The sequence below is a fragment of the Sapajus apella genome, unplaced genomic scaffold (assembly GCF_009761245.1).
Source record: "Sapajus apella isolate SASKATOON/1434 unplaced genomic scaffold, GSC_monkey_1.0 scaffold28, whole genome shotgun sequence".
Classification (NCBI taxonomy): domain Eukaryota; kingdom Metazoa; phylum Chordata; class Mammalia; order Primates; family Cebidae; genus Sapajus; species Sapajus apella.
Window position 1 is genome coordinate 20,798,681 of NW_022436968.1, and position 27,158 is coordinate 20,825,838.

General features: G+C 36.9%; 1 protein-coding gene across 4 annotated transcripts in view; it reads left to right on the plus strand.

The window, feature by feature from the left end:
- The window catches only part of SP3 (Sp3 transcription factor), a 63,241-nt gene that overhangs the window by 33,150 nt on the left and 2,933 nt on the right, over positions 1 to 27,158 (plus strand). For 3 of the 4 annotated variants that reach the window (XM_032292922.1, XM_032292923.1, XM_032292924.1), the window contains 2 exons: positions 19,945 to 20,137; positions 25,405 to 25,601. In XM_032292922.1, the coding sequence (XP_032148813.1) occupies positions 19,945 to 20,137; positions 25,405 to 25,601 (390 nt within the window). Of the gene's footprint in view, positions 1 to 19,944; positions 20,138 to 24,113; positions 24,236 to 25,404; positions 25,602 to 27,158 lie in introns of those variants that run through there. The other variant, XR_004273311.1, reaches the window with a different exon arrangement.

The window sequence follows — 27,158 nt, forward strand, 5'->3', positions numbered from 1 at the left end:
TTGATAAATAACTAGAGAGCTGATTTTTTTTTTTTTACTTTTATGTTTTGTAGTGATGGGGTCTTGCTATGTTGCTTAGGATGGTCCTGAATCCCTGGCCTTGGGTGATCCTCCTGTCTGCCTCCTGAAGTACCGGGATTACAGGCCTGGCAGTTGACTTTTCATGTTACAGTGTTAAATGGCAGAACGTTAACTTTAAAGGGTGTAAGGAAATCTTTTTGAAAATTGGTGAGAATATCTTTAGTTTTGATTAACGTTATGTCTTTTGTTTTCTCCTTTCTCCCTACTTGTAATAAATATTTTTTTTCCACTCCTATTTAATTTTCTTTTAGCTTACACTTGTTTCAACAGCAGTAATCACTGAAAAAGACTTGGTGAGAAAGTTTTAAAGAGGATTTGAAATACTTCATGGCCAAAATGAATTAAAAGAAATGGTATTTGATGTCTGTTGCCATCTTTGCTTTTTTTCCATTCTTATAAATTAATTAATTTTTTGCTTTTATTTTATTTTTTTTTTTAGAGACAAGTTCTCTCTTACCCAGACTGAAGTACAGGGGTGTGATTACAGCTCACTGCAGCCTCAAACTCCTGGACTCTAGTAATCCTACTGTATTAGCCATGTGAGTAGGAGGGACTACACGTGCCCAGCACTATGGCTAATTTTTTTATATTTCAATTTTTTGTAATGATGGGGTCTCACTGTGTTGCCCTGGGCTCAAGCTGTCCTTCCACCTCTGCCAGGTAACTGGGACTACAGACGTGTACCACCACATCCAACTCTTATTTCCTCTTTTCATTTGCTTTTGTTATATATTCAGGAATTTCACTGAAGGGCAAATGATGTAGGGTAAAGAAATTTTATTTGTCTTAGATTTATTGTTTTATCTAGTTTTATTCAAGTAGTATAACTACCACTTTATTATTTCATTTGCTTTTTGAAGCAGGCATATGTCAGAACAAAAGGAAAATAAAAAGAATTTATTGAAAACATAGTTTGAAAGTTTTAAATTGTGATTTTATAAATGGGTATGTTAGTCATTTGTACTGTTTTCGTAATATTTCTGGTTCTCTTCATGGGCAGTTATGGAGCTTGCCTTGGCCAATGAAATATGCCATGGTGATTGATCCATTAACGTTGATCTGTAAGTGAGGAAAACATGCAGTACACACTTAGCTGACTTATGATGGATGTGAATAAAAAATAGACTTTTGTTTTAAGCCACTGTGATTTGAGGGGTGGTTACTGCAATTTAATTTTGCCCTGCCCTGTTTTATAGGGGAGCCACTAGCCCTGTGATGCTAAATAGCACTCAAAACGTGGCTAGATTGAATTGAGATATGCTGTAAGTATAAAATGCAAACTGAATTTTGAAGTTTTATAAAAAATAGAATGTAAAACATTTCATGAGTAATTTTTATTATTGATAAAAGGTTGACTATATAGGCATGCTTTATCTTACTGTGCTTCGCAGATACTACTTTAAAAAACTGAAGCTTGTGGCAGCCTTGTGTTTGAGCACGTCTGTTGATGCCTTTGTTTCATCAACATGTGATCACTTTGTCTTTCTGTCACATTTTGGTAGTTCGTGCAATATTTCAAATCTTTTGTTTATTATTATACAGTGATCTGTAATCGGTGGTCTTTGATGTTACTGTTGTAGTTGTCTTGGGACACAGTGGACCATGCACTCATAGAAGGTGAACTTAATTGTTATAAATGTTGTAGGTTCTGACTGTTCGAACAACCAGCCACTTCCCCATCTCTCTCCTCGGACCTCTCTCCTCCCTGAGACACAGCAGTATTGAAACTAGGCCAATTCCGGGCGCAGTGGCTCACACCTGTAATCCCAGCACTTTGGGAGGCTGAGATGGGTGGATCACTTGCAGTCAGGAGTTCAAAACCGGCCTGGCCAACATGGTGATACCTGTCTCTACTAAAAACACAAAAATCAGCCAGGCGTGGTAGCAGCACCTGTAATCCTAGCCACTTGGGAGGCTGAGGCAGGAGAATTGCTTAAACCCGGGAGTCAGAGGTTGCAGTGAGCCGAGATCGTGCCACTGCACTCAGCCTGGGCAAAAGAGCAAAACTCTGTCTCAAAAAAAATAAATAAAATAAAAAGAAAAGAAACTAGGCCAATTAATAATAACCTACCATGGCTTCTAAGTGTTCACGTGAAAGGAAGAATTACACATCTCACTTTAAGTCAAAAGCTAGAAATAATTAAGCTTAGTGAGGAAGGTATGTTGAAAGCCCAGATAGATAGACCAGAAGCTGGGTGTCTTGTACCAAGCAGCAAAGTTGTGAATGTAAAGGAAAAGTTCTTGAAGGAAATTAAAAGTGCTCTTCCAGTGAACACATGTGATAAGAAAGCAAAACAGTCTCATTGCTGATATGGAGAAAATTTTAGTGGTCTGGGCAGATCATACCAGAGTAAGGCCCTAACTCTCTTCACTTCTGTAAATGCTGATAGAGGTGAAGAAGCTGCAGAAAGAGTTGGAAGCTAGCAGATATTGGTCCATGGAAGTTTAAGGAAAGAAACTATTTCCATAACATAAAGGCAAGGCTGCAAATGCTGATGGTAGAAGCTGCAACAAGTTACCTGGAAGCTAAGATTATTGATGAAAATGGCCACACTAAACAAAAGATTTTCCGTGTAGACAAAACTGCCTTTTGTTGGAAGAAGATGCAGTATAGGACTTTCATAGCTGGAGAATAGGTTAATGCCCGCGTTCAAAGCTTCAAAGGACGAGTTGACTCTTGATAGGGGCTAAGGTAGCTGGTAACTTTAAGTTGAAGGCAGTGCTCATTTACTATGAAGATCCTGGCCCACTACCTATTGCTTAGAAGAAAAGATTGCTTTCATGAAACCTGTTACTTGTTGACTATGTACCTGATGACCCAAGAGCTCTAATGGAGATATGCTAGGAGATTAATGCTGTTTTCATGACTGCTAAGACAGTATACATTCTGCAGCCCATGAATCAAGGAGTCATTTTTTATTTTCACACCTTATTGTTTAAGAAATACATCTCATAAGGCTGTAGCTACAAATAGGTAGTGACTGATGGATTTAGGTGAAGTAAATTGAAAACCTGGAAAGGATTCACCATTCTAGATGCCATTAAGAATATTCATGATTGACGGGAGGTCAAAATATCAACATTAATAGGAGCTTGGGAGAAATTTATTCCAAACTCACATGGATGGCTTTGAGAGGTTCAAGACTTCAGTGGAGGAAGTAACTGCAGATGTGGTAGAAACAGCAAGAAAACTAGACATAGGTGTGGAGCCTATAGACATGATGAAACTGCTGTAACCTCATGATAAAACTTGAATGGATGAGAAGTTGTTTCTTACAGATGAGCAAAGAAAGTGGTTTCTTGAGATGGAATCTGCTGCTGGTAAAGAAGCTGTGAACATTGTTGAAATGATAACAAAGGATTTAGATTATCACATAAACTTAGTTAATAGATTGAGAGGATTGACTCCAGTTTTGGAAGATGTTCTACTGTATTAAAATGCTATCAGACAGCATCACATGCTACAGAGAAATCTTTCGTGAAAGGAGGAGTCAGTTGCTTTGGCAAACTTCATTGTTGTCTTACTTTATTAAGAAATTGCCTCAGCCACCCCAACCTTCAGCAACCACCATCTTGATCAGTCAGTAGCAATCAACATCGAGGCAAGACCCTCCACCAGCAAAAAGATTATAATGTGCTGAAGGTTGAGATGACTGCTGGCATTTTTTAGTAGTAAAGTTTTTTTTTTTTCCAATGCATGTACTTTTTTTTTTTTTTTTTTTTTTAAAGACATAATGCTGTTGCACACTTAATAGACTGCAGTATAGTATAAACATATGTACTCTACTGGGAAGCCCCCCAAAAATATGTGGTTGGGTTAATTGCAATATTAGTTTTATTGTACTGGTCTGGAATCAAATCTTCAGTGTTTCTGAGGTGTGTCTGTATTAGGTTAAATGAAATAGATTATTAAAGTTAATTTCACCTTTGAGTTTTACCTTTTTAATATGGCTATTAGAAAATTTGAAGTTATCTATGTGGCTTGCATTGTATTTCTGCTGGACGGCACCTATATTATTATAGCCTATCATCACTTAAGTGAAAATTTATATAGGGAATAGTGTACTCTAACAAAAAACTTCAAGTGTGGCATTGGTCTGAGGATCAGGCACCAAGGAAACTGATGTTAGATGCTAGGAACATGATGATGCAGAGAACAATACTATTCTATAAAACTTGCCTTCAGTAACTTGGACGGCAAGTAACATACCTAATGTATGTGTAGCTTTTGGGACAAGGTTGGAAAACAAATTGTGTTTTAACTATTGTTGGTTTCATTTGACAAGGTGTTACAAGAAAGAGATGAGCTATAACAAATAATTGGTTAGTTTGCAAGTATGAATGAAAAACAATACAGAGAGTCCAGAAATTTGTAGGATTAGAAGAAGCAATAGCTGCTGCTGCCTTTTAAAAAAAATAAATTAGAGACTCAGTCTCCCTGTGTTGCCCAGGCTGGTCTCAGATTCCTGGGCTCAAGCAGTCCTCCCACCTTGGCCTTCCATAATGCTGGGATGAACCACTGTGCCTGACCAGTAATTGTGTCTTACCTCTAATCAGTAAGAGACATAGCTGTAAAGGCTTCTGAGTAGATAATTAAAGTTCATCCTTTTGGCAGGATCCAATCAGGGTTATGACCAAATGTCTGAAAGGATTAAAGTAATTCAGAGTAAAGGCCAACTTGAGAGGGAATTGCTTTTCATTTGGGTTAGGGAAAAGAGACTAAAAGTATGGATTCCCTGCTAAAGCCAGGTAAACTCTAGGTAGCCACAGTTAAGTAGAGAGAAATAGACACATTGTCTCATGGGGCAAGAAAGTGAAGAAAAGTAGTAAATCTAAGAGGAGTTTCATAGAATAAAGCTGTGGTTCTGGACATTGGCACTTGGAACTGGATAGAATCAAATAGGTAAGCCTTCTTAAGTTTTTCAGGGAGAGGCATAGATACAAGTCTGAATAAAATATAACTGCTTGAGACATAATGATGTTGCTCCCTCCGCTTCCCTTCTTAACCTGTCTGCTGAGAATTCTGCTCAGCTAAGGAGTCACTCTCTGATGTCCACTTCACTTGTAGTGATAGAAGGTAAACAGACCAAGAGAAACCTCCCAGAAGGCAGAAGAACATTAGACCCAGAAACTCCTCCCAAGGGTCAGTCAGAGCATTCCCCACCTTCCAGGACAGAGAGCCCTTGTACAGTCTCTTCAGCTTGTCTTATGAATTGCTGTGAACCACTGATGGTTGTTTTATTTTCTTTTGAATTGGAGCATTGTTTTATGGCTATACTTAACCTTGTTCTGTCAGTGTGTATTGTGCATGTGAAGAGAGGTAGATAACTTGATTCGATAAGTACGTCTCTGTGAAGAGGGGCTGCATCTTGATATAGACGTGATTTCCACATCACCACAGATCCTGTCTTTTGAGTTTGAGGCTGAGACTGGATGGGATATTTGGGTTACCTTCTTAATGGAGGGACAGATGTATTTTTTCATGTGGGGAGAAGAATAAATATTTGACCACCAGGGGGACTAAGGAGTCATTATTCTTCAAAAAAAAATCATAAAATCGTCCTTTCCTTTAATTCTTTTTTTTTTTTTTGCATTAATTATTTTTATTTAAAGAAAGCAGTATACAGTTAACCCAGTTTCGTAGCAAGTTCTTTAGCCTTTGCCTTTTCTAGCTTGGCGATGCGAGCCACAGACTTGGGACTCAGGACATTGCCTCCCCAGTGACGCCGGATCTCATCGTATCTGTCATTGTAATTGGTGCGGATAGTTTCCACCAGCTTAGCCAAAGCACCTTTGTCTTCCGGATTAATGTGTGTGAAGGCGACAGTGGTACAGGTCTTCCTGTGTATGAGACGTCCCAGTCTTGCCTTCCCCTTGATGATGCAGTAATGTCAGGCATGGCCATGTGCCTTTTTGTAACCAGTAAAATATGAGTGGAAGTTTAAGAGCAGAATGTGATTTGCCACGTTTTTTCACCTTCTTTGGCAAGGCAACCTTGGAAGCATGTATCAAGTGGCGCCTGGACTTCTGAGGCACTATCGTGATCAGATCTCCCTTACCAACCTGAATTGAACATTTAAAATGAGTGAAAAGTAAACTGTTGTATCAAAGCCATTGAGACTTTGTAATTGATTGTTAACTGTAGCACAACTTCACTAATTCTGATTGTGTGTTAGATGATAACTTTAGTCAACAAATGTTTGCTCAGTATAGTTATTCAATAAATGTTTGAATCAAATATGTAGAAATTTGAGGGCAAAAGAAAAATGTACAAATTCTAACGTGCCAAGATCCAGGTTTTTGGCTTTTATGCTTTGTGATAGCCAACCCACATGTTGACTAAGGGTCCTCTAATTATGTAGGTAATATGGCAGAGATAATTTAGGTAGCAGACACCGGAAAATAGAAAACAGTGAAGCTTGTAACAACTAGGAGTTCAAAGCAATACATAGGTGTGGTTTAGTGGATCATTTAAAGCATTGTTTTTTTTCTATTTCTATTGATAAATTAGGATTGTTTACAGTCTGCAGAAAGTGTTGGAAGGGAATCGTTTTGTTTAAAGGCAGTATTTGTGGTGATTTTTTTTTTTTTTTGATGGAGGAAAACCCCAAGCCATGCCCCCCGCCCCCCTCCCCAGCCATAGCAGCAGTGGCAGAAGCATCAGTTTTATTTAGTCCAGTGCTAGAGCAGAGCTCTTTCCTCAAATGACATCTTAGGCAGAACTCCAGTGTATAAAACTAATCTTAATGGGGCTGCCCTGACTTATATGAGGGCCTGGGGCCCCATGTATTCATCTTCTCTGCCGACACTTACGGTATTCTTTATGGAAACAGTTTGAAAGTCCCTATACTGAAGCAGATTTACCTGTTTTGGGTTTGCGTTTGTTTTTATCTCCCCCCCCCCCCCCCCCCCTTTTTTTTGGAGAATGGCGTCTCGCTATATTGCCTAGGCAGGTCTCGAACTCCTGGGCTCAAGCTATCCTCCCACCTCTGCCTCTCTAAGAGGGATTATAGGCGTGAGCCACTGCACCCAGCAAAGTTTCGAGTTTCTTAAAAGTAGCCTCAGATCCTTTCTTTAGTCCTAATTTATTCAATGTTTATACACAGTTTTAACAATTCTGACTGATTTCCAAGTTTAAAATTGGCTTGGAGGATGTACAGTAAAATGGATGATGGGTGTGATAACCTGGGAGGTGGAGGTTGGAGATGTCACCAGAGTTGGGAAGAGGGCAGAAAAACAAGTAGAAGAAATCAAAAACTATAATTATGAATGTTTTTAGTTCAGTGTTCTAGGGCCTGTTTGATACCATAAATTACTTTTAATAGTGAATTGGAATTATTAGACAAAGATTAAATAACATTCTGAGCTTCCTGCCAAGGAAGGTAGGTAAATGTGTAATTGATTCTGGAGAAATTTTTGTTCAGGATATGGCAACTATCCTAAATAACTCATGCCCTGAAGGTTTTGAATTTTAGAAAATTTTGATGTATTTTTAAAGTGATACATAAATAATTAAAAGTTGAAATAATACTGTTTCCAAAGTTTAAAATATAATTAAAGCTTAAAAGGACCTCAGGTTATTTAAATTTGAGAAAGTAAATTTATATGATTATGTATGTCATTACCATTACATTTCAACAAGTTAAAAGAATGATACAGATCGGGCATGGTGGCTCACGCCTGTAATCCCAGCACTTTGGGAGACCGAGGTGGGCAGATCACCTGAGGTCAGGAGTTTGAGAGCAGCCTGGCCAACATGGTGAAACCCTACCTCTACTAAATACAGAAATCAGCTGAGCGTGGTGGTGGATGCCTGTAGCCGCTGCTACTTGAGGCTGAGGAAAGAGAATCGCTTGAACCCGGGAAACAGAGGTTGCAGTGAGCTGAGATCCTGCCACTGCACTCTAGCCTGGTCAACAGGTGAGACCCTGTCTCAAAAAAAAAAAAAAAAAAACCAAACAAGAGAATGATATGTAGTTGGTATGGTTTGGATCTATGTCCCCACCCAAATCTTATGTTCAATTGTAATCCCCCATGTGAGAGGAAGGGCCTCGTGGGAGGTGATTTGATTATGGGGGCAGTTTCTCATGCCTTAATACCATCCTCCTTGGTGCTGTCTTGGTGATAGTTCTTGTGAGATCTAGTTAAGAGTGTGGCACCTCATGCCACCCTCATGCTGCCCTGGTCATGTGACTTGCCACCTGTCCCTTTGCCTTATGCCATGATTGTAAGTTTCCTGAGTCCTCCCCAGAAGCAGAGCAGATGCCAGAATCATGCTTCCTGTACAGCCTGTGGAAGCATGAGCCAATTAAACCTTTTAAAAATATATATTACCTAGTTTCAGATATCTCTTTATAGCAGTGGGAGAACGCACTAATACAATAGTATCTAAAAAGCATAACCAACTCTGTTCTGTCATGGCTATTTAAAAAAAATATTTTAAGAAATAACCTCAAGCCATTCAATTTAAAAGAGTTTTATTGCAACATGCAATTAAAATGAATTAGTTATTAGAATCAATGTATAGAATTAATAATTAAAAAATAATTTAAAAATTATCTGGGCAGTGTAGCCCATATATTTTTGGTAGAGATGGGTCTTGCTGTGTTGCCCAGGCTGATCTCAAACACCTGGACTCAAGTGACCCTTATTTTGACCTCCTAAAGTACTGGGATTCCACCATGAGCCACCATGCCCAGCACTTGTCCTGTTGGAAGACAGGGTTTTTATGGGGACCACCTGCCTCATTTTTGCATTGTTGGTGAGTACCATAAATATATACATAGAACCTGGGAGAAAATATATATCTATTTGGTAGAAGGCATGAAAACAGAGAATAAGATTGTAATACGTACATCTATTAAACACCAAGAGATGAGGTTAAAAAATAACATATGTTATTGCTATTTTGTATGTTTCCTTCGTTGATCTTAGTAAAGGAGGCTAAGGGCTTAAAAAGCAGTTAAGTAGGTTAGAAGGTGTTTGCTTATTCTAGTGATATAGTATTTAGGTGTTTGGAAGGCGGGAAAGTAGGTAGACTACCAGCACTTTGGGAGGCTGAGGTGAGCAGATCACCTGAGGTCAGGAGTTCGAGACCAGCCTGACGAACATGGTGAAACTCTCTCTCTACTAAACATACAGAAATTAGCCAGGTGTGGTGGCACACACCTGTAATCCCAGCTACTTGGAAGGCTGAGGCCGGAGAATAGTTTGAATGCAGGAGGCGGAGGTTGCAGTGAGCTGAGATCACGCCACTGCGCTCTAGCCTGGGCGACAGCGAGATTCTGTCTCAAGAAATAAAAATAAAAAGTAAAAAAATAGTGTATGTATATAGTAAAGTTTCTTTATCCTTCCTAGATATTTAAACTCACTTTGATTAAATTAAACTGTAATGAATTAAAATCATGTATATTTATAGACGGGAAGCTGACTTAAAGCTGCTGTTTCTATTAACTGGCCCTGGTAGGGAATTGATCTTTAGCAATACCTGCAATATGGTTTTGGACTGTTTTCCATCTTGCATCCTGGCTCCATCCATTTTCAACTGTGTGACTTCAGGCAGATTACATAACCTCTTAATTTTTTCATCTCGAAAGTAGGGGGAAAAGTAATACTAAGCTCAGGGTAGTTGGGAACATGACATGAGTTGATATATGTAAGCACTTATAATAGTACTCAACAAGTAGTAAATCCTTATGGGTTTAGTTATCATACTCATCACTGGAGAGAGCAGGACATTGTCCCCTTAATGGCGCTTAACTAGTTCTTCAAATTTAATAAGGTAAAGTGAATATATCACTAGTCAGTGTGTTAATTACAGGTCACATAGTCTTTTTCTCACATTTGTGGTAAGACTATAAAATGAGATCTTCTGTAAGGCATATTAGAAAATCAGTCATTTCCGGTTATGTGTATATGTGTGTGTATATAAGATAATTTGGAAAATTGCTATAAAAATGAAAGATTAATAAAAGATTAATTTCAAATGGGAGGAAAGGAACAGTTACAGAAGAGTAATGATCCAAATCTAAGGAGATGGCATTTAGGGGAAGAGATTGCTTAATGTTAAAGCAGAGATGACAATACATAGATATGTCTATGTACATATCTATATATAAATTATTATATTTGATAAGGGGATAACATTTAGTTTTAAAAACTTACCCCTAAAGCGTTAACTTCTTTTAACACTAGTGAAGTTATATTTTTAGGAACTGTTATCTATAATTTAGAACTATCCCCTTAGAAGAAAAGTTGAAAAAAAAAAAAAAAAACTTGGTAGTTCTGAAATATCTATAGGAATCTGAGTAATAATGAAAGTGTAAAATACATGAGATATTGTAGGATTATCCTGTGGTTCTGTTAGATGATTTTTATGGCAGGTGAAGCTGATTAAAGGGAAAATGTAAATAAAGTAAACTTGTAGAATCAAATGAAGTAATTTCATCAGTGCTTAAAATAAAGTTGAAGGCAGAGAATATGAAAGACTTTGATAAGAATAACAAAATCTTAATGACACACCATTGATAAAAGATAATGTCTCATTTTATCAACCACACTGTAATTCATATTTATTTAATGTTAGCTATTTAAATTTAATATGCATGTTCCAGACTCGATAAACTGGTTAAGAATTTATCTTAAATGTTCTATTAGTTCTATTGATATATAATTAGTAGTTAATTTTAGGAAGAGGTATTTAGGATTTTTTTCTGGTAATATTTTTAATAGAAATCTAGGGATGCCCTGAGTTACTGATACTTAACTAATATTGAAAATTAGCCTTATCTTTGTAACCATATTGTGTGTGTGTATCTGTGTGTGTATATGTGTATTCCATTATTTAAATTTTCTGTTTTCTTCAATTCTTACCCAGGTGTGCAGGAATCTTTTTTTCTTTTCTTTTGGAGACAGTCTCACTCTGTCACCAGGCACCAGGCTGGAGTGCAGTGGTGCAACCTCGGCTCACTGCCACCTCCGCCTCCTGGGTTCAAGCAATTATCCTGCTTCAGCCTCCCAAGTAGCTGCGACTACAGGCGCGTACCACCAAGCCCAGCTTTTTTTGTTATTTTTTTTTTTTTTGTATTTTTAGTAGAGACAGGGTTTCACCATGTTGGCCAGGATGGTCTCCATCTCTTGAACTCGTGATCCACCCCCCTTGGCCTCCCAAAGTGCTGAGATTGCAGGCGTGAGCCACCGCACCTGGCCTTTTTTTCTTTTGTACATATCCCTTTTGCAAGCCTGTTTTATTGGTAGGCCTGAAAACGATAATCACAGGACAGAGATACTGTTAGTGCAGTACCTTGCCAAATGAAAAGTAAACATTTTGAGGTAGAGAATAGACATAAAAAACCAGTGCTGTTAGTTTATAAAGTTCTTAAATGTGTCATGCACATTTCCTTGAATTTGTTTTCATTAAAGTTTTTGCATACTTTTCCTCAAATATTAATCACATTTAAATAAGCACATTCATTTCTTTATATACTGCTAGCTTGCACTATATAGGTATTGCTACAGAATATAAAGGCTCGTTTACAAATACTTCAGGTACTCTTACGTGTCAAATCTACCTTTTTGGGCTAACCTAGGAACTGTACTGCCAATTTATAATGCTTGCTTTTACAGCACAACTCTTGGAAAGAGTTACCTATACTTGTTTACAATTCATCTCCTTCCACACTCTGGAGTCTACACTAGGCAGGGTTTTGTGCTCACAGTTCTGGTCAAGATCACCAGGGATTACCACAATGTTATCTCCAAGGATCATTCTTAGTCCTCATTTTACTTGACCTTTGACACAGTTAAGTTCTTCCCCAAATGATTTCTTTTTGGCCTCTGGATACTAGTTTCCTCATATCTCACTGGCCGCTCTCAGTCCACTTTGCTGGTTCTTTTTAGCCTCTACTTGTTAATTTTGGAATGCCGCCGGGTTTCCTCCTGTCTACACGGTATTCCGGATGACTCCCAATACCTAATAATACGTATATGCTGATATTGGCAGGCCAGATTTCTGGTTACTTTTAAGGTTGTTTGAACTACAAACCCATTGACTACCTGATCAGTGCCTTTATTTGGATATTCAATAGGCATTCAAAACTTTCCTATTTCAAAATAGGCCCCTGACTGGCACCCCTCCCCTGCAATTGTTTACCTTTAGTTTATCCTATCTCAGTTAGTGGCAACTCCATCTTTCTAGTTGCTCAGTATTTAAAAAAAAAGTCTTTGGGAGGGTTTTTTTTAAACTTCTTTCTGTTCTTGCACCTCACGTGATAACCTGTTATCAATCTGTTACCAGATGTCTTTGATTCTACTTTAAAAATATTTTCTGACTGACCTATTCTACCACCTCCTCATCAATACCCTAGCATCAGGCTACCATTATCTTTTTAAAGACTGTGGTAGACCATTCTTACATTGCTATAAAGAAATACCTGGGACTGGGTAATTTATAAGAGATTTAATTGACTCACAGTTTTGCAGGCTGTACAGGAAGCATACTGTTGGCATCTGCTTCTGGGAAGGCCTCAAGAAGCTTTTACTCATGGCAGGAGGCAAAGGGAATGGGCATATCACATGGCAAAAGTAGGGGCAGGTGAGAGACAGAGAAAGAGAAGAGAGTAGGAGGGGAGGTGCCACACACTTAACCTGATCTCTTACTACTGCAGGGACAGCACCAAGACAATGGTGCTAAACCATTTATGAGAAATCTGCCTCTATGATCCAGTCACCTCCCACCAGGCTCCACCTCCACCATTGGTGATTACATTTCAACATAAGATTTGAGAGGGGATAAATATCTAAACTATGTCAGGGTTTTGCTTTGTTGCCGAGGCTAGAGGGCAGTGATGTGGTCATGGCTCACTGCAACCTGGACCTCCTGGGCTCAAGTGATTCTCCTATGTCAGTCGCCTGAGTAGCTGGGACCACAGAGGCAGAGGCATGTGCCACCATGCCTGCCTGGCTTTTGTTTTTTTTTTCTTCTTTTTTTCCAGATAAAGACAGGACCTCTCTCTGTTGCTCAGGCTGGTCTTGAACTCCTATGCTCAAGTGTTCCTCCTGCCTCAGTCTTCCAAAGTGCTTGTATTACAGGCACGAGCCACCATGTCCAGTCAGCATGAACTTTTAACTTGCTAACTGCCTTATCCTTAGAACCTAGAACAGTGGCTGGCACATTGTAGCCATACACATAGTTGTTGAGTGAATAAAATTATATTCTAAACTTCAAATTATGAATTAAATTTGTGGGACACACTCATTTTAAGTTTTTTTAAATTTGTATAAAAATGGGGGAAGGTTTAGTTAGCTATGTGGGAACTACAGGTAAGGTAAAAAAATTTGTCTAATTTAGAATAATCTTTATGTTGAAGTATAATGTACATTCAGCAAATGTACAGATCATATGTATATAACTTGGTGAATTTTTACAAAATGAACACATAGAAAAACTACCACCCAGATCAAGAAATAAGGTATTACCAGCAACCCAGAAATCTTCCTGTACTCAGTCATACATTTCCCTCAAAAGTAGGTCATCACCACTTTTCTGTCACCATTGAGCACCCACTCCCTTCAAATTTAAATAATTTTTTTTAGGCTGGGCACGGTGGCTCACACCTGTAATCTTAGCACTTTGGGAGGCTGAGGTGGGTGGATCACTTGAGGTCGGGACTTTGAGACCAGCCTGGCCAACATGTGAAGCCCTGTCTTTACTAAAAATACAAAAATTAGCTGGGCATGTTGGTGGGCACCCGCAATCCCAGCTACTTGGGAGGCTGAGGCAGGAGAATCATTTGAATCCAGGAGGCAGAAGTTGGAATGAGCTGAGAATGCACTGCTGTACTCCAGCCTAGGCGACAGAGCAAGACTCTGTTCAAAAAATAAGCAAGTAATTTTTAGGAGAGAAGTTCAGATGCTTAGTAAAATTGAAAGGAAGTTATAGAGATACACCTTACCCACCTGCCCCTGCACATGCATAGCCTTCCCCATTGTCAACATCCCCCATCATTCAAAGTGGTTCATTTGTTACAGTTGATTTACTTGATGTGTTATCACCCAGAGTTCATACTCTACATTAGGGTTCTCTCTGGGTGTTCTGCATTCTGTGAGTTTAAACAAATGTATACCAGCATTCAACTATAACATATCACTCAGAGTATTTTCACTACCCTGAAATACTTTGTGTTAAAAGTATTTAATGTTCATTAATACAACATTTAATATATTCATGTTAAAAGTATTCTGTGCTGTACCTATTCATCCCTCCCTCCCCTTTAATTCCTGGCAACCACTGATCTTTTTTGTTGTCACCATAGTTTTGCCTTTTCCCACATGTCATATGGTTAGAATCATTGTCAATTGTTATGGATCTTACATAAATGGAAATTTCTTTATATAAATATCATACATAATCCCATTCCCTGTATATAAAGGGAATGCATAGGGAGTGTGGGGGGCTTATTTTCTTCAAAATTGGGAGATTATTTTCTGTTGCATCTAGGTGGTTAAGATTCATTTTTTTTAACATGTTTCTATTGTGTGAACAAATATTTACTTCTCCATACTAGTGGATATATGAGTTGTTTCTAATTTAGGGTGATTACAAACAATGATGCTATAGATTTTGTACATGTATTTCGGTGTTATGTGTTTGCATTTTTGGAGGGTGTATACCTAGGGAAATTGAGCCATAGGGTATATACATAGGTTCAGTTTTAGAAGATGTGGATGAAAGATTTTCCTAAGTGGTTGTACTGATTTACACACCTACCATCACTGTAGGAGTTTCAGTTGTTCCACTTCTTTGCTGACAGTCTGCACGGTCTGTTTTAAAATTTCTAGTCATTCTGTGGGTGTGTAATGATATCTCATTGTGAATTACATTTTTATTTCCCTGTTATTTAAAAATGTTGAGTATCTTTTTGTGTCTTTATGGGTCATTTTGATAGATTATTACTTCCTTTCTCCTGAGCCTTATAAATAGTGCATTTCTAAGAATAGCTAACTACCATGTAGGACACTAATGCTGCACAGTTAAAAAAAAAAAAAAAAAAGTTTTCCTGTCATCTATACTGAGATACCAAGGAAGTTATTAACTTAAGTGCCTGGTACTGAGTACTTATTTTTAAGGTTATCTGTATTAAGTTGGCATGCAAAGGAGAATTTCTTAGGACTTACTACATTAATTGATCTTATGGTTAGAATTGGAAAATATACCCAGATGTGTATGAATGAGTGCAGTGATTAGAAATTGGGTATAACACTTTTTGGGCAATTAATTTATTGTCTTTAGTGAACATCTTGTAGTTTCATCTGTATGAACTTAGTCTTGTAACATCTCTATGTATTATTTGCATGTAAAAGGGGCATAGAAAAGTAGAGGACAAAGTTTTTCCAGGTAGATTATTGGAAGATTTGTTCATTTAGGGAGATTGTATTTTCTGAGAACTTTGAGTGAAGCATTTATCTAAAGGGACATATGAACCAATTAATATAATTAATTATATTATAGGCATGTGTGCAGGCTATTACTCTCCAACTAGTCTTGAAGGATAGATAAGAGGTTAGATTAAGAACAAAAGAACTAGAAAATAGTCTAGGCAAGAGAAGTAGTGCTTGCCAAGGGTGTGAAATTGGGAGAGGATGTGTATTTTGATAATGATTAGAATTTCAGTGTTTTAACATTAAAGTTGGAGGAGCAAGATGGGATCAGATTAAGAGCATTCTTGAATACCAAGTTAATGAATTTGGACTTTATCCTGTAGAAAATAAAGAATTGGTGCAAGTGTTAGGAAAGTGATGCGGTTAATTTTTTTTTTTTTTTTTTTTTTTTTGAGATGGCATCTCGCTCTGTTGCCCAGGCTGGAGTGCAGTGGTACGATCACTGCAGCCTCCGCCTCCGGGGTTCAAGTGATTCTCCTGCCTCAGCCTCCCGAGTAGCTGGGACTACAGGCACCCACCACAACGCCTGTCTAATTGGTTTTTTTTTTTGGGGTTTTTTTTTTTTTTTTTTTTTTTTTGTTTTTTTTTTTTTTTTTTTTTTGTTGTGGTTGTTTTTTTTTTGTATTTTTGGTAGAGTTGGTTTCACCATATTGGCCAGGCTGGCTTGAACTCCTGACCTTGTGATCTGCCCACCTTAGCCTCCCAAAGTGCTGGGATTACAGGCTTGAGTCACGGCGCCTGGCCTCAGCTTTTGTTTTTAAAGAGATAGTCTTGCTCTGTTGCCCAGGCTACGGTGCAGTGGTGCTGTCATAGCTCACTGTAGCCTCAGACACCTGGGTTCAAGCTGTATTCTGCCTCAGCCTCCTGAGTACCTGGGATTACAGGTGTGTGCCACCATGTTTGCCTAATTGTCGACATTTTATTTTTGAAGATGGGGTCTTGCCACGTCACCCAGGCTTGTCTCAAACTCCTAGCCTCAAGTGATCCTCCCACCTCAGCCTCCTAGGTAGTTGGAATTACAGATGTGAGCCACTGTGCTTGGCTGAATTTTTATTTAGGAAGAAAATTGGGGAAGCTGTGTAAAAAATGGTTGGAGAAAGAGAGATGAGAGGCTTGGGAACGGACTGACAGGACTCACCTGAAGTTGATAGAGTAGTTAGGTTCATTATTCCTAAGGGGATACAAGGAGAAGGTTTGGTGGATGGCCAAGATGAATTCAGTTTAGGCATGTTAAATTCTATGTACCTCTGGTCTATTTAGATGCAGTAAGAAAGAAAACTAAGTTGTATAAGTGGCTATGTCCATGACACATTTTTTTAAACGTGTTTTGTAGGTTCCAGTAAGATAATTAGCAACAGGGAAGAGCAAGAATGTCCTATTATATCTTCACTCCCTTAGTCTAATTGCAGTTCATGTTTTTCCTCTCTCATCAGTTACTTTTTTTGTTCTGTGTTGTCTTTAAGCCCCTCTTATAAATTTAAGACCTCTTCATCCAGTCTTGCTTTTTTTCCTTACTGTCTTGTTACAAATAACGTCACAAATAAATACTCAAAAGGTTGAAAATTAAATAAGCAGCTTTTAAAACATCTGATAAAATTCTTCATGTTTTGGACTTAAAATGTATTCAACTGTATATGTGATAATCTATATACTATCTTGTATTCAGCTTGTAAAAGTTAGTTTTGTGCAATATTTGTACAATGTTTTGACATAGTGTTGGAGGTGACTAAAGGAACAGAGGTTAAGACTCAATTATTGTGTATCGGTAAGGATTTTACACATACCTGACTCTTCACCTCTTCACTGAGAATATATATAGACACAACAGGGTTGGATCTCTTATAGTTCCTTAGTTTTCAGCTTTCAAATCATATTCACTCTGCATCTGGGCAGAGCACAATTTGTAGCACATAGTAGATAATTGTGAATGTTTATTGGATGAATGGATGTGCCTTTATCCTTTCTTCCCTCAATGTTAATAGAGGAGAAGGTACCTGTGCCCCATCAGCTAAACCTGTAAGTGCTTTGGATTGTCATCTACTCCTGACAACCTTCTCACTTGAGGGATTTCACTCTTGTGTTTTCAACTTCTTCCTCTGTAGTGGTTTCCCTTAAGGTTTTAAACAGTGTTCTCCTTTCCTATCTTTCAAACCAAAATACCACCACTCGTTTCCTTGTGTTCTTTTTGACTTTTATTGCCATGTTTCTGTCTTTCTTAACCAGACTTCTTGAAAAAGGTGTCTAGGCTGGGCATAGTGCTCATCTCTGTAATCCCAGCACTTTGGGAGGCTGAGGTGGGTGGATCACCTGAGGTCAGGAGTTCGAGACCAGCCTGACCAATGTGGAGAAACCCAGTCTCTACTAAAAAATACAAAAAAATTAGCTAGGTGTAGTGGCACATGCCTGTAATCCCAGCTACTCGGGAGACTGAGGCAGGAGAATAGGTTGAACCCGGGAGGTGGAGGTTGCGGTGAGCCGAGATTGTGACATTGCACTCCAGCCTGGGCAACAAGAGCAAAACTCAGACTTGAAAAAGATGATATACTTGTTATCATTAATGTTTCTCACTTCTTGCTCACTTTTTTGTTTGTTTGTTTGTGTTTTGGAAGAAATGGGATCTCACTGTTGCCCAGACTAGTCTTGAATCCCTGGTCTCAAGTGATCCTATTGTCTTGGCTTCCCAAAGTAGTGTTGGTATTACAGGCATGAGCCATCATGCCTAGCCCTTGCTCACTATTTTAGTCGGTTTCTTACATGTGGCATTTGATGTTGTCCACTTTTTTCTTTCTTGAAACACAGTCCTTTATCTTTTGTGGTAGCACATTTTCCTGGCTTCTGTCTTGTTCCTTAAATGTTTGTGTTCCTCATAGGCCACCTTCTCATCTTCTGCTACTCATAGTCCCTGAGTGATCTAATCTAGTTCTTTTCTTTTTCATTTATCCCTCCACCCCCACAAACAAAAAAAATCAAGTTTCCCTCTTGCCCAGGCTAGAGTGCAATGATGTGATCATACCTCAGTGTAGCCTCGAACTCCTGGGCTCATGTGATCCTACCCCCTCAGCCTCCTAAGTAGCTAGAGTTACAGGCATGCCATTGTACCTGACTCTAAACTAGTTCTTTGAATAGTTATCTCACTGTATATCTATTGATAAATCCCAGTTCTTTATCTTTGGCACATACTTCTCTTTCTGAGCTACATACAGACTTTTAGGGCCAACTTTTTTACTTGTATGTCTCACGAACACTTCTAATTCAGAGACCTTCAACTTTGAACTAACTGCCTGCCTCCACCTCAACCTTCTCCAGTACTTCATATCTCAGTGAAAGGCACCACTGCCTACCCTGTTGCCCAGGCCACAGTCTCCTTTCTTCCCATTTATTTTCTCCTTGATTTTTGATGTGGTTGTTCTGAAAAACTTTTGTTCTAAATTATTTGAGGTAATTTTCTTGACAATTGATTATACATTCTAGTTTTCATTAGTATAAATTCAGGAGTTACTAGGCACTTTTGATTTTTAAGGCTATTTTTACCCTGAATATTAGTATTATAGTTCTAAAATAAGAGTTTTAGTTTACATATGTCAAAATGAAAATTTGCAGGAATTTATGTTTTTCCTAAGATAATTACGCTTCAACAAAGATGGTTATGTTCAGTGTTTAATTGTTCCTTTAAAAAAATAATTTACTGAAATGAAAAAAGCCTCAATGGATCTCTTAGTTTTCACTTAGCAAATGATGTATTATAGATGATAAATGAAGATGTTTGGCTCACCAGAAAAGTGATAGGACTTTCTACCATGTCTATGGTTTTTCACTATTGCATGCTCATTGTATTTCCCAATCTGGTTTATGATAAACCTCTTTGAAAACAGAAGCTGTCTCATATTTCTATACTGCCTTCCCTAATAATGTTTTGGCTGTTACTGATATTTTAGTAATGATTGACTTTAAAGCTTAAGTTTGTAACAGTTTCAAGTGAATTGTACCGTCATTTGCATTCATATAGTACCTGCAGATAGGCAAGGATGCAAGTTGTGAAAGAGATTAAAGGCATTAGAATTTATTCCAGTCTGAATTGATTCTTGGATTTTTTGACTAATCAAACAATTATAATTGAAGTTTCAGATTGCTTTTAGTTTATGACTCAACTTGCTCAATAAATATTACCTGCTTTTGTTATTGAATATTTTAAAAAGTAAGCTTTTTTGGGCTATATTCCTCTTTTGGTTTAATCTCTGATACTTAGAAAATAGATTATTTTGAACAGAATAGGCCACAAAGAGGAGCAGTGATTATACTCCACGGATTATTTTTAACTTCTACATAATATTCTCTTTACTTTCAAGTGGCTCAGATTTCATGCTGTCTTTTTGGGCCATTGGGTTGCTTCTCATTTGTTTCGTTTCTTCCCCCCTCCCCCTTTAGATATTAGGATCAAGGAAGAAGAACCTGATCCTGAAGAGTGGCAGCTCAGTGGTGATTCTACCTTGAATACCAATGACCTAACACATTTAAGAGTACAAGTGGTAGATGAAGAAGGGGACCAACAACATCAAGAAGGAAAAAGACTTCGGAGGGTAGCTTGCACTTGTCCCAACTGTAAAGAAGGTGGTGGGAGGTATGCATACACGAAACATGATATATTTTTAAGAGTGTTAATATCATCCTAATTTTTGAAGTACTGCATGTTGTGTCATTTAATTATGAGAAATTATTCATTACATGATCATTTTGGGTGTGTGTGTGCGCGTGTGGCAGAAGTCAGAGAGCAAAATACATGCAATTGGATTTTCAGTTCTAAATGCTTTTTAAACTAAAATTATTAGTTTGCTGTTTCAAAAACAGTATAGCAGATGCCATTTAACAGGCCCATATCAGAAATTAGCCTATTTGCAAACCAGCAATGGAATTTGCCTAAATATAGATAAAAAGTTATTAGGTTGAGAATAGCAGTTATGTAAAAATTAAGACATTCAGAAATGGCTGATAAGCCTAAGTATTTCCATTTTCAATAGAAGTGAAAAGCCTTAATAGATTGAATTTTTAAAAAAATGGGATTGTATTTCAATTCAGTCTTTTTGATAAACATTAAGACTGGAATAACATGATGGGAGTAAACTCAAAATGATGAGTTATTAAATGTCGATATACTAAGCTTAATAATTAAGAGATTGAGACTCAGATCATATTTTTAAAAAAACAAGATCCAGACTGATGTTGATTATAAGGAACACCTCAAATAATTGACAGGAATATTGAAGGGGAGGGATGGAAAAAGATTTATCAGGCAAGTATTAACAAAAAGAGAACTTGGATAGCAGTGTTACTGTATCACACAAGGTGGGATTGAGGTGAAAGCCCCAAATAGGACAGAGAGATATTTCTTGTTAATAATACTAAATTTCCACTAGGAAGATTTAATAGTCATGGTCCTTTTTTTGTGCAGCTTTGAACTATATAGAGCAAAAACAGGTAGAACTCTAAAGCCGTAGCTAACCAAATCCCTTGTCATGTTGAAAGTTAGCATACCTCTCTTAGAAATGCACTGTTTTAAGTACATAGAATGTTCTTTTAACACAGTTAAACTTGATCTAATAGAGCTTTTCCATCTGCCTTTGAGTTGCACATTGACCAGCCCTTTGCAGTAATAATAATCACTAACAGCTGGTAACATTGAGCGCTTACTGTATTCCTGACGGTGTTACAGGTGAGAAATAGAGAGGTTAAATGACTCTCGAGCACATACAACAGGGATTCGGACCTAGTTTCTTACTCCAGAGCATTAACCATTAAACTATACTGCCTCCCAAGTGACCCTCCTTCTACATGGGATCCTTAGGTATTCATGTTTATTATAATTAGTTTAAAATTTTGTTTTTTGACATGTTTTGGTCAGTTAAAATGTGTGAATTCTGGCTAGGCAATAACTTTTTTGAAACTCATTTTAGAGGAGTTTTTAAGATAAATTATTCCCAAAAGTCAAATCTAACAGAAGCCTGGCCCTTTGTTTCATTTATTCTTTATTTTAAAATAAAAATGTTTTAATTAATTTATGTTTATTCAACTAACACATGCTCAAAAATTTAGAAATATAGGACATTTAAAAACACCAAAACCCTACCCCACTCCAAGATAAGCTAGTAACATTTTTGTATATGTCCTTCAAGATGTTACGTGTATTTTAAAGTAGAATCATTTTATTCTCACTGTTTTATGTCTGTTCTTGTTTTGAGAATTTTCGTGACCATATTTTCAAGTCTACATAGTCTGCATTATTTTTATGGCTGTATAGTATTCTATTGTATGGATGTAGAATAATTTAACATCTTTTGTTGGAAATTTATTATTTGTCATAATCTTACACGTCTGTCTTCGCACATTTGTCTGATTATTTGTTTAAGTTGGCAGGAGTGGAATTGCTGGGTTAAAGGGAATTGTCTGCTAGTAAGGCTAGTTTATACGCTAACCAGCAGTGTGTGAGAATATCTGGTTTCCCATACCCTTGCCAACAATGGATTTTACAATTTTTTTTAACCTTTGAAAGTCTGGCAGATGAAAAATACCTTAATGTTGTCTTATTTAGTATATTTTAAAATTACTTGGTGAGATTGAACATTTTTGGGGATGTTATTTTGCCATTTTAAAATTTGTGAAAATTTTTTTTTTTTTTTTTTTTTTTTGGTGAATCTGTTAATTTATGTAACTGTCATGTGCAGATATTTTTTTCCCAGTTTTACATTGGCTTTGTCAGTGGTTTACAGAATGCACTGTTACTACACAAGTAAACAGTTCCATTACCTACAGCTTGCAAACATTTTTAAGCACAAAAATTACAAGTTGATCAGCCGTTCCTTTTAGATGCCTTGTTACCCTGCCATTGAAAGTTTTCCTTATCCTGAGGATTATAAAAATGTTCATTTATATTTTTTCTAGAGCTTTTGTGACTTCGGTTTTTAATAGCTTACGTATTCTAAACAATAAAAATTGAGATTCCTAAGAAAAGAAACTATATTGTTTCTTAGAGCTTGTTTGAACAAAATTCAAGTAGTATATGTGTGATAGACACACTTGAATAAATGACAATTGTATCTAATTAATAGAAGCATAATATATGTAGTAAATCCAAACTATTCTGAAGTATTCTGCAAGGTGATATAGGTAGTAGTTAATATTTTTTAGAATATTTGTCTTTTTTTGCAACCATTTTTTTTTAAAAAAAGAATATGGGCAAGGTGGCATTTTTAGAGAACAAATTTTATTCATCTTTAGAGAAGTAAATTTTGTTTGCCTTTTAAAGTAAGGTGTAAAATATAATTAAATCTTTAAAAATTGTAATTATTTAGCCAATACTTATTGAGCAGAACCAGCTTTCAGAGACTGTTTAACTTAGTGAGAGATAACCTAGTGAGAGACAAATAATTACAAGAAAAATAAATTCTGGAGGCATTATTGATATATAGTTTTTGTATGGATTAAACATCAGTCCATATTTTAAAAATTATTGTGCACAATCTGTTTTCTTTGTCAGCATTTCAGTTTGTCTTGTTTTTCCTACCCTGAGCAGAGAGAGTGTATTTACTTAACTTTTCTTAACCCCTCTACCCACCATTTAGCTTCCACTCTGTATTAGCATTATTAAATTATTGGGAACAAGTTTAGACACTCAAGAATAAAAATGTAAAATTGTTTTCCATATATTATAGGCATTAGTGGTGTGGATATTAATCAAGAAGAAAACAGAATACTAAATCTTTTCTTACCTGAAGTTTGTTGAGAAATTCACTTGAGTTCTCCCTTCCAGCCTTCATATAACATGCCATAAATCCACATCTACCATATCTGTATCTTAATCTTGAATCAAATTTTTTTTTAAATAGATTTTTGGGTCTGGATGTTCAGCTTTTTCCTTAAATTATATGTGCAACCCTGCCCCTGTGTTTTTTTCTTTCTTAGACGCCTATCCCATTTTCAAACAATATTTATTTCCTAATAATTCAGTTGAAAATACTTTCCTAGCTTCTTGCTTCTTTGAGAACCCAGATTTGTTGCTGTTAATTTGTTGGTCTTGTGTTTTGTTAGTGTTCCCATGCTAAATTTTGCTAAGTTTGTGAAATGCACTTTTGAGTTTGTAAAAGTGCATTGATTCACCTGAGTGGTAGGCTTAGAGGAGAAGCATGAAATCATGAGTACATGAGTGAACTGAATTGGGTTCTCTGTGAAATTGCTATGGTGAACACGATATGTAAAGTTGGTTTGTACACCAGTAGCCACAAACATTGCTGTTTTTCTTAGGGCTTTTTAAATAATGAAATGAATTTTAAAAGCTAAATTAAATGGAATCAATATTGGCTTTGGTTAATAAGATTTTGGCATTGCAAGGGAGCCAGAAAAACCTGTTTCACTCAACTCAGCTCTTTGAAGAGAGTTGTAGAAATTGGGGGTGGACTGGAGCAGAAACTAGAATTGTGTTAGTTTATGACATCCTTGCCCTTGAGACAACAGCATGACTCCTCCTTGTCTTTACTTATGCTATTCCTCTGCCTGGAATGCCTTCCCTCCTTTCTATCTAAATCCTACCCACCTCCTCCACGAAGCCTTCTCTAACTACTGGAGCCCACATTGATGTCTCCCTGTTCAGAACACCTATGGCATCTAACAGCCAGCACTGCACCGTTTAGCACTGTTTGTCCTATGGCAATTTCACATGCTACTGAGTGTGAGTACATTAAAATATAAATGTGGGGAAATATGCATTTTTCCAGTAAATTTGAAAAACAATAGGTTTATTGTATACAGGAGGATTTACAGGCTATAGAAAGTTTTACAGGATATGCCTAGACTGTGAGATTGGGGGAGGAGGGGTGTTGGGGAGGGGGCTAAATGTACTTTTTTTTAAAACTCAGAAACATTGTAAAGTTTATACAAATTGTTTTGTCTGAATTGTCATGTTTTCAAAAAACTAATTTATTTTTAATCAGTAACTAGCCTTTTTTTTTTTTAAGGTTGAGAAAATAACATTTCTGTGATGTTTAATACTATTCAGATTATCAATTCTGGAATCAAAAAAGTTTTCTTCTTGCTTAGGCTAAGATACCTCTGTTCACCCATCTAATATATCTTCTAAACCCTGCTCTTGGTTTTAAATACTGAAATGTAATAAATGTCAAATTATGTGATGTTGAGAAAACTGTATTATATTTCTTATGTCTAATTTTGGATATCTTTTATGTGGTTAATATGAAGGGAATTTTAAATGTAAAGATAATTTTGATTTGTATTTATTTCATCTAATGCTAAGGGAGTTCAGTCCATAGCTTTAGCTAGATTTAAAAAAAAAGCTTTCTGCAAGTCAGTGTATATTCAGGGTGTGGCCACACAAATATGAATAAATATGCTTAAATCATGTTAAAGTCTGCTAATGCTGCCTATACCTTTTAATTGTACCTGTGATCAGTTACGCATTCATTCTTTGGTTTAAATATGTTTTTGATTATCTGACACCATGACTTTTGATTACAGATCACATTTAGTTTCCTATATAATTAATTGGATCAGGCATATGCATAGGATTTGTGAATGGTTCTTACAGAAGAAGAAATAGCTTTATTGTACATTCTTTACATATGAAATGTCCTTTTAATTACATAATTCTTGGGCATATTTACATTTGGACAACAATCACATTCTGCAGTAAGATTAATATATAAAATGTATATGCTTGAAATATATAAATTTCCATTTAAACTGATTTTACATGGTTTCTGATTGACTTCATAATGCTAATGTCTTCTATTTAAAATTAGACACGGGGCTATAGGACATAAATGGTAATGTCCATTTGAATATTTTCATATAAGTATATATTATTCTGTGTGTGTTTTTTAGAGGTACCAATCTTGGGAAAAAGAAGCAACACATTTGTCATATACCAGGATGTGGTAAAGTCTATGGGAAGACCTCACATCTGAGAGCTCATCTGCGTTGGCATTCTGGAGAACGCCCTTTTGTTTGTAACTGGATGTACTGTGGTAAAAGATTTACTCGAAGTGATGAATTACAGAGGCACAGAAGAACACATACAGGTTACTAATACTTAACTTTTAACCAACAAAAATGAATTATAGGGCTACATAACTGCCTTGACTTTTTTTTTTTTTTTTTTTTTAAGCATTCCTTACTGAACTAAATCTTTCAAATACAATGAATTACATCAAATTTTTCCCTTTAGTAACACCATCTTAATAACACAAATTCCGAAGGACAAGTCAGTATGGCTTACCTTCTAAAATAAAGTTTATTTTATGTAGACTTTGGTTAGCTTTGTTGACATTATTGAATGTTTTAAGCCACATTTATGTTATTTTTATTCTGTTGACATTTTAAATTGTCAGCTTTTACTCTTGATCTATCCTATTTTTTCTTTCTCCTTTGCACTATAACAAAGAATAATCCTGTTTCTTCTGATATATTTGGGTATTTCACCTTTTCTTTTGTTTTTAGTATGTCTGAGGTAAGGTAGTAACCAAGGCATTGTTGATGTGAAGACTTTCTCTCGTTATATTATTTTTATATAGTGTTGTGTGGTTGTAAAATGAAATAGACCTATGACTGATCCACACTGAAACCTAACAGTGTAACTTAGAGATAGTTTTCTCTTACTACCATGTAAATGATTAAAAGTGTTCATCAGTCTATGCTCAACACTGGAGAATTGAAAAATACGTATTTATAATCCCTAGAGAGCTTGAAAGAAGTATGGTGAAATGGAGAACAAGATGGATTTTAAAGTCATCTGGATTCTAATCCAAGTTGCTTATTAGGTTAAGTGAATAAACTATCTCTGACATTGTCACACGCCTCCTACTTTGGCCTTCAATGTTGAATAAAATTACCTGTGAGGTCTGTAGTAGTACACAGTTGCTCTGATTGTTTTAGTTCCTGTTTCTCATTGGGTAGGTATATGAGATTAATGTATATGAAACTGCAGTAGACAAGAAAGTAGATGAGGCTGCCGGGCATGCTGGCTCATGCCTGTAATTGCAGCACTTCGGGAGGCCAAGGAAGGCGGATTGCTTGAGCCTCAGGAGTTTGAGACCAGCCTGGGCAACATGGTGAAACCCTTTCTGTACTAAAAATACAAAAAATAGCCGGACATGATGATGTGAGCCTTTAGCCTCAGCTACTTGGGAGACTGAGGTGGGAGGATTGCCTCCACCTCCCAGGGGGCGGAGGTTGCACTGAGCCAAGGTCATGCCACCGTACTCCAGCCTGGGTGACAAAGTGAGACCCTGTCTCAAAAAAAAGTAGATAAAAGATTTTGCATTGTAGTCTGTGCTATTGAAAAGACTCAGAAACAGAGATAATTATTGCTTGGGATCGTAAAGTATGGGATAATAGACCTTAAGATGGCCCTGTAACAGAATTTTCCTCAGTAGGATTTTATCAGCAGGATGTAAAAAGGAATAATGTAAAAGGGAGAAAAAGGGTCTATGATCACATAAGTGTGGGAAATGGTGGGCCAAAGAGGGTGCAAATACCTTCAAGGGCAGTACCTCTTAGGACCTTTAAATTAAATGCATAGGTGAACAGCTTGCATCTATAAGTGGGTGATGTAATGTGTGTAGCATTTCCTAATCTTG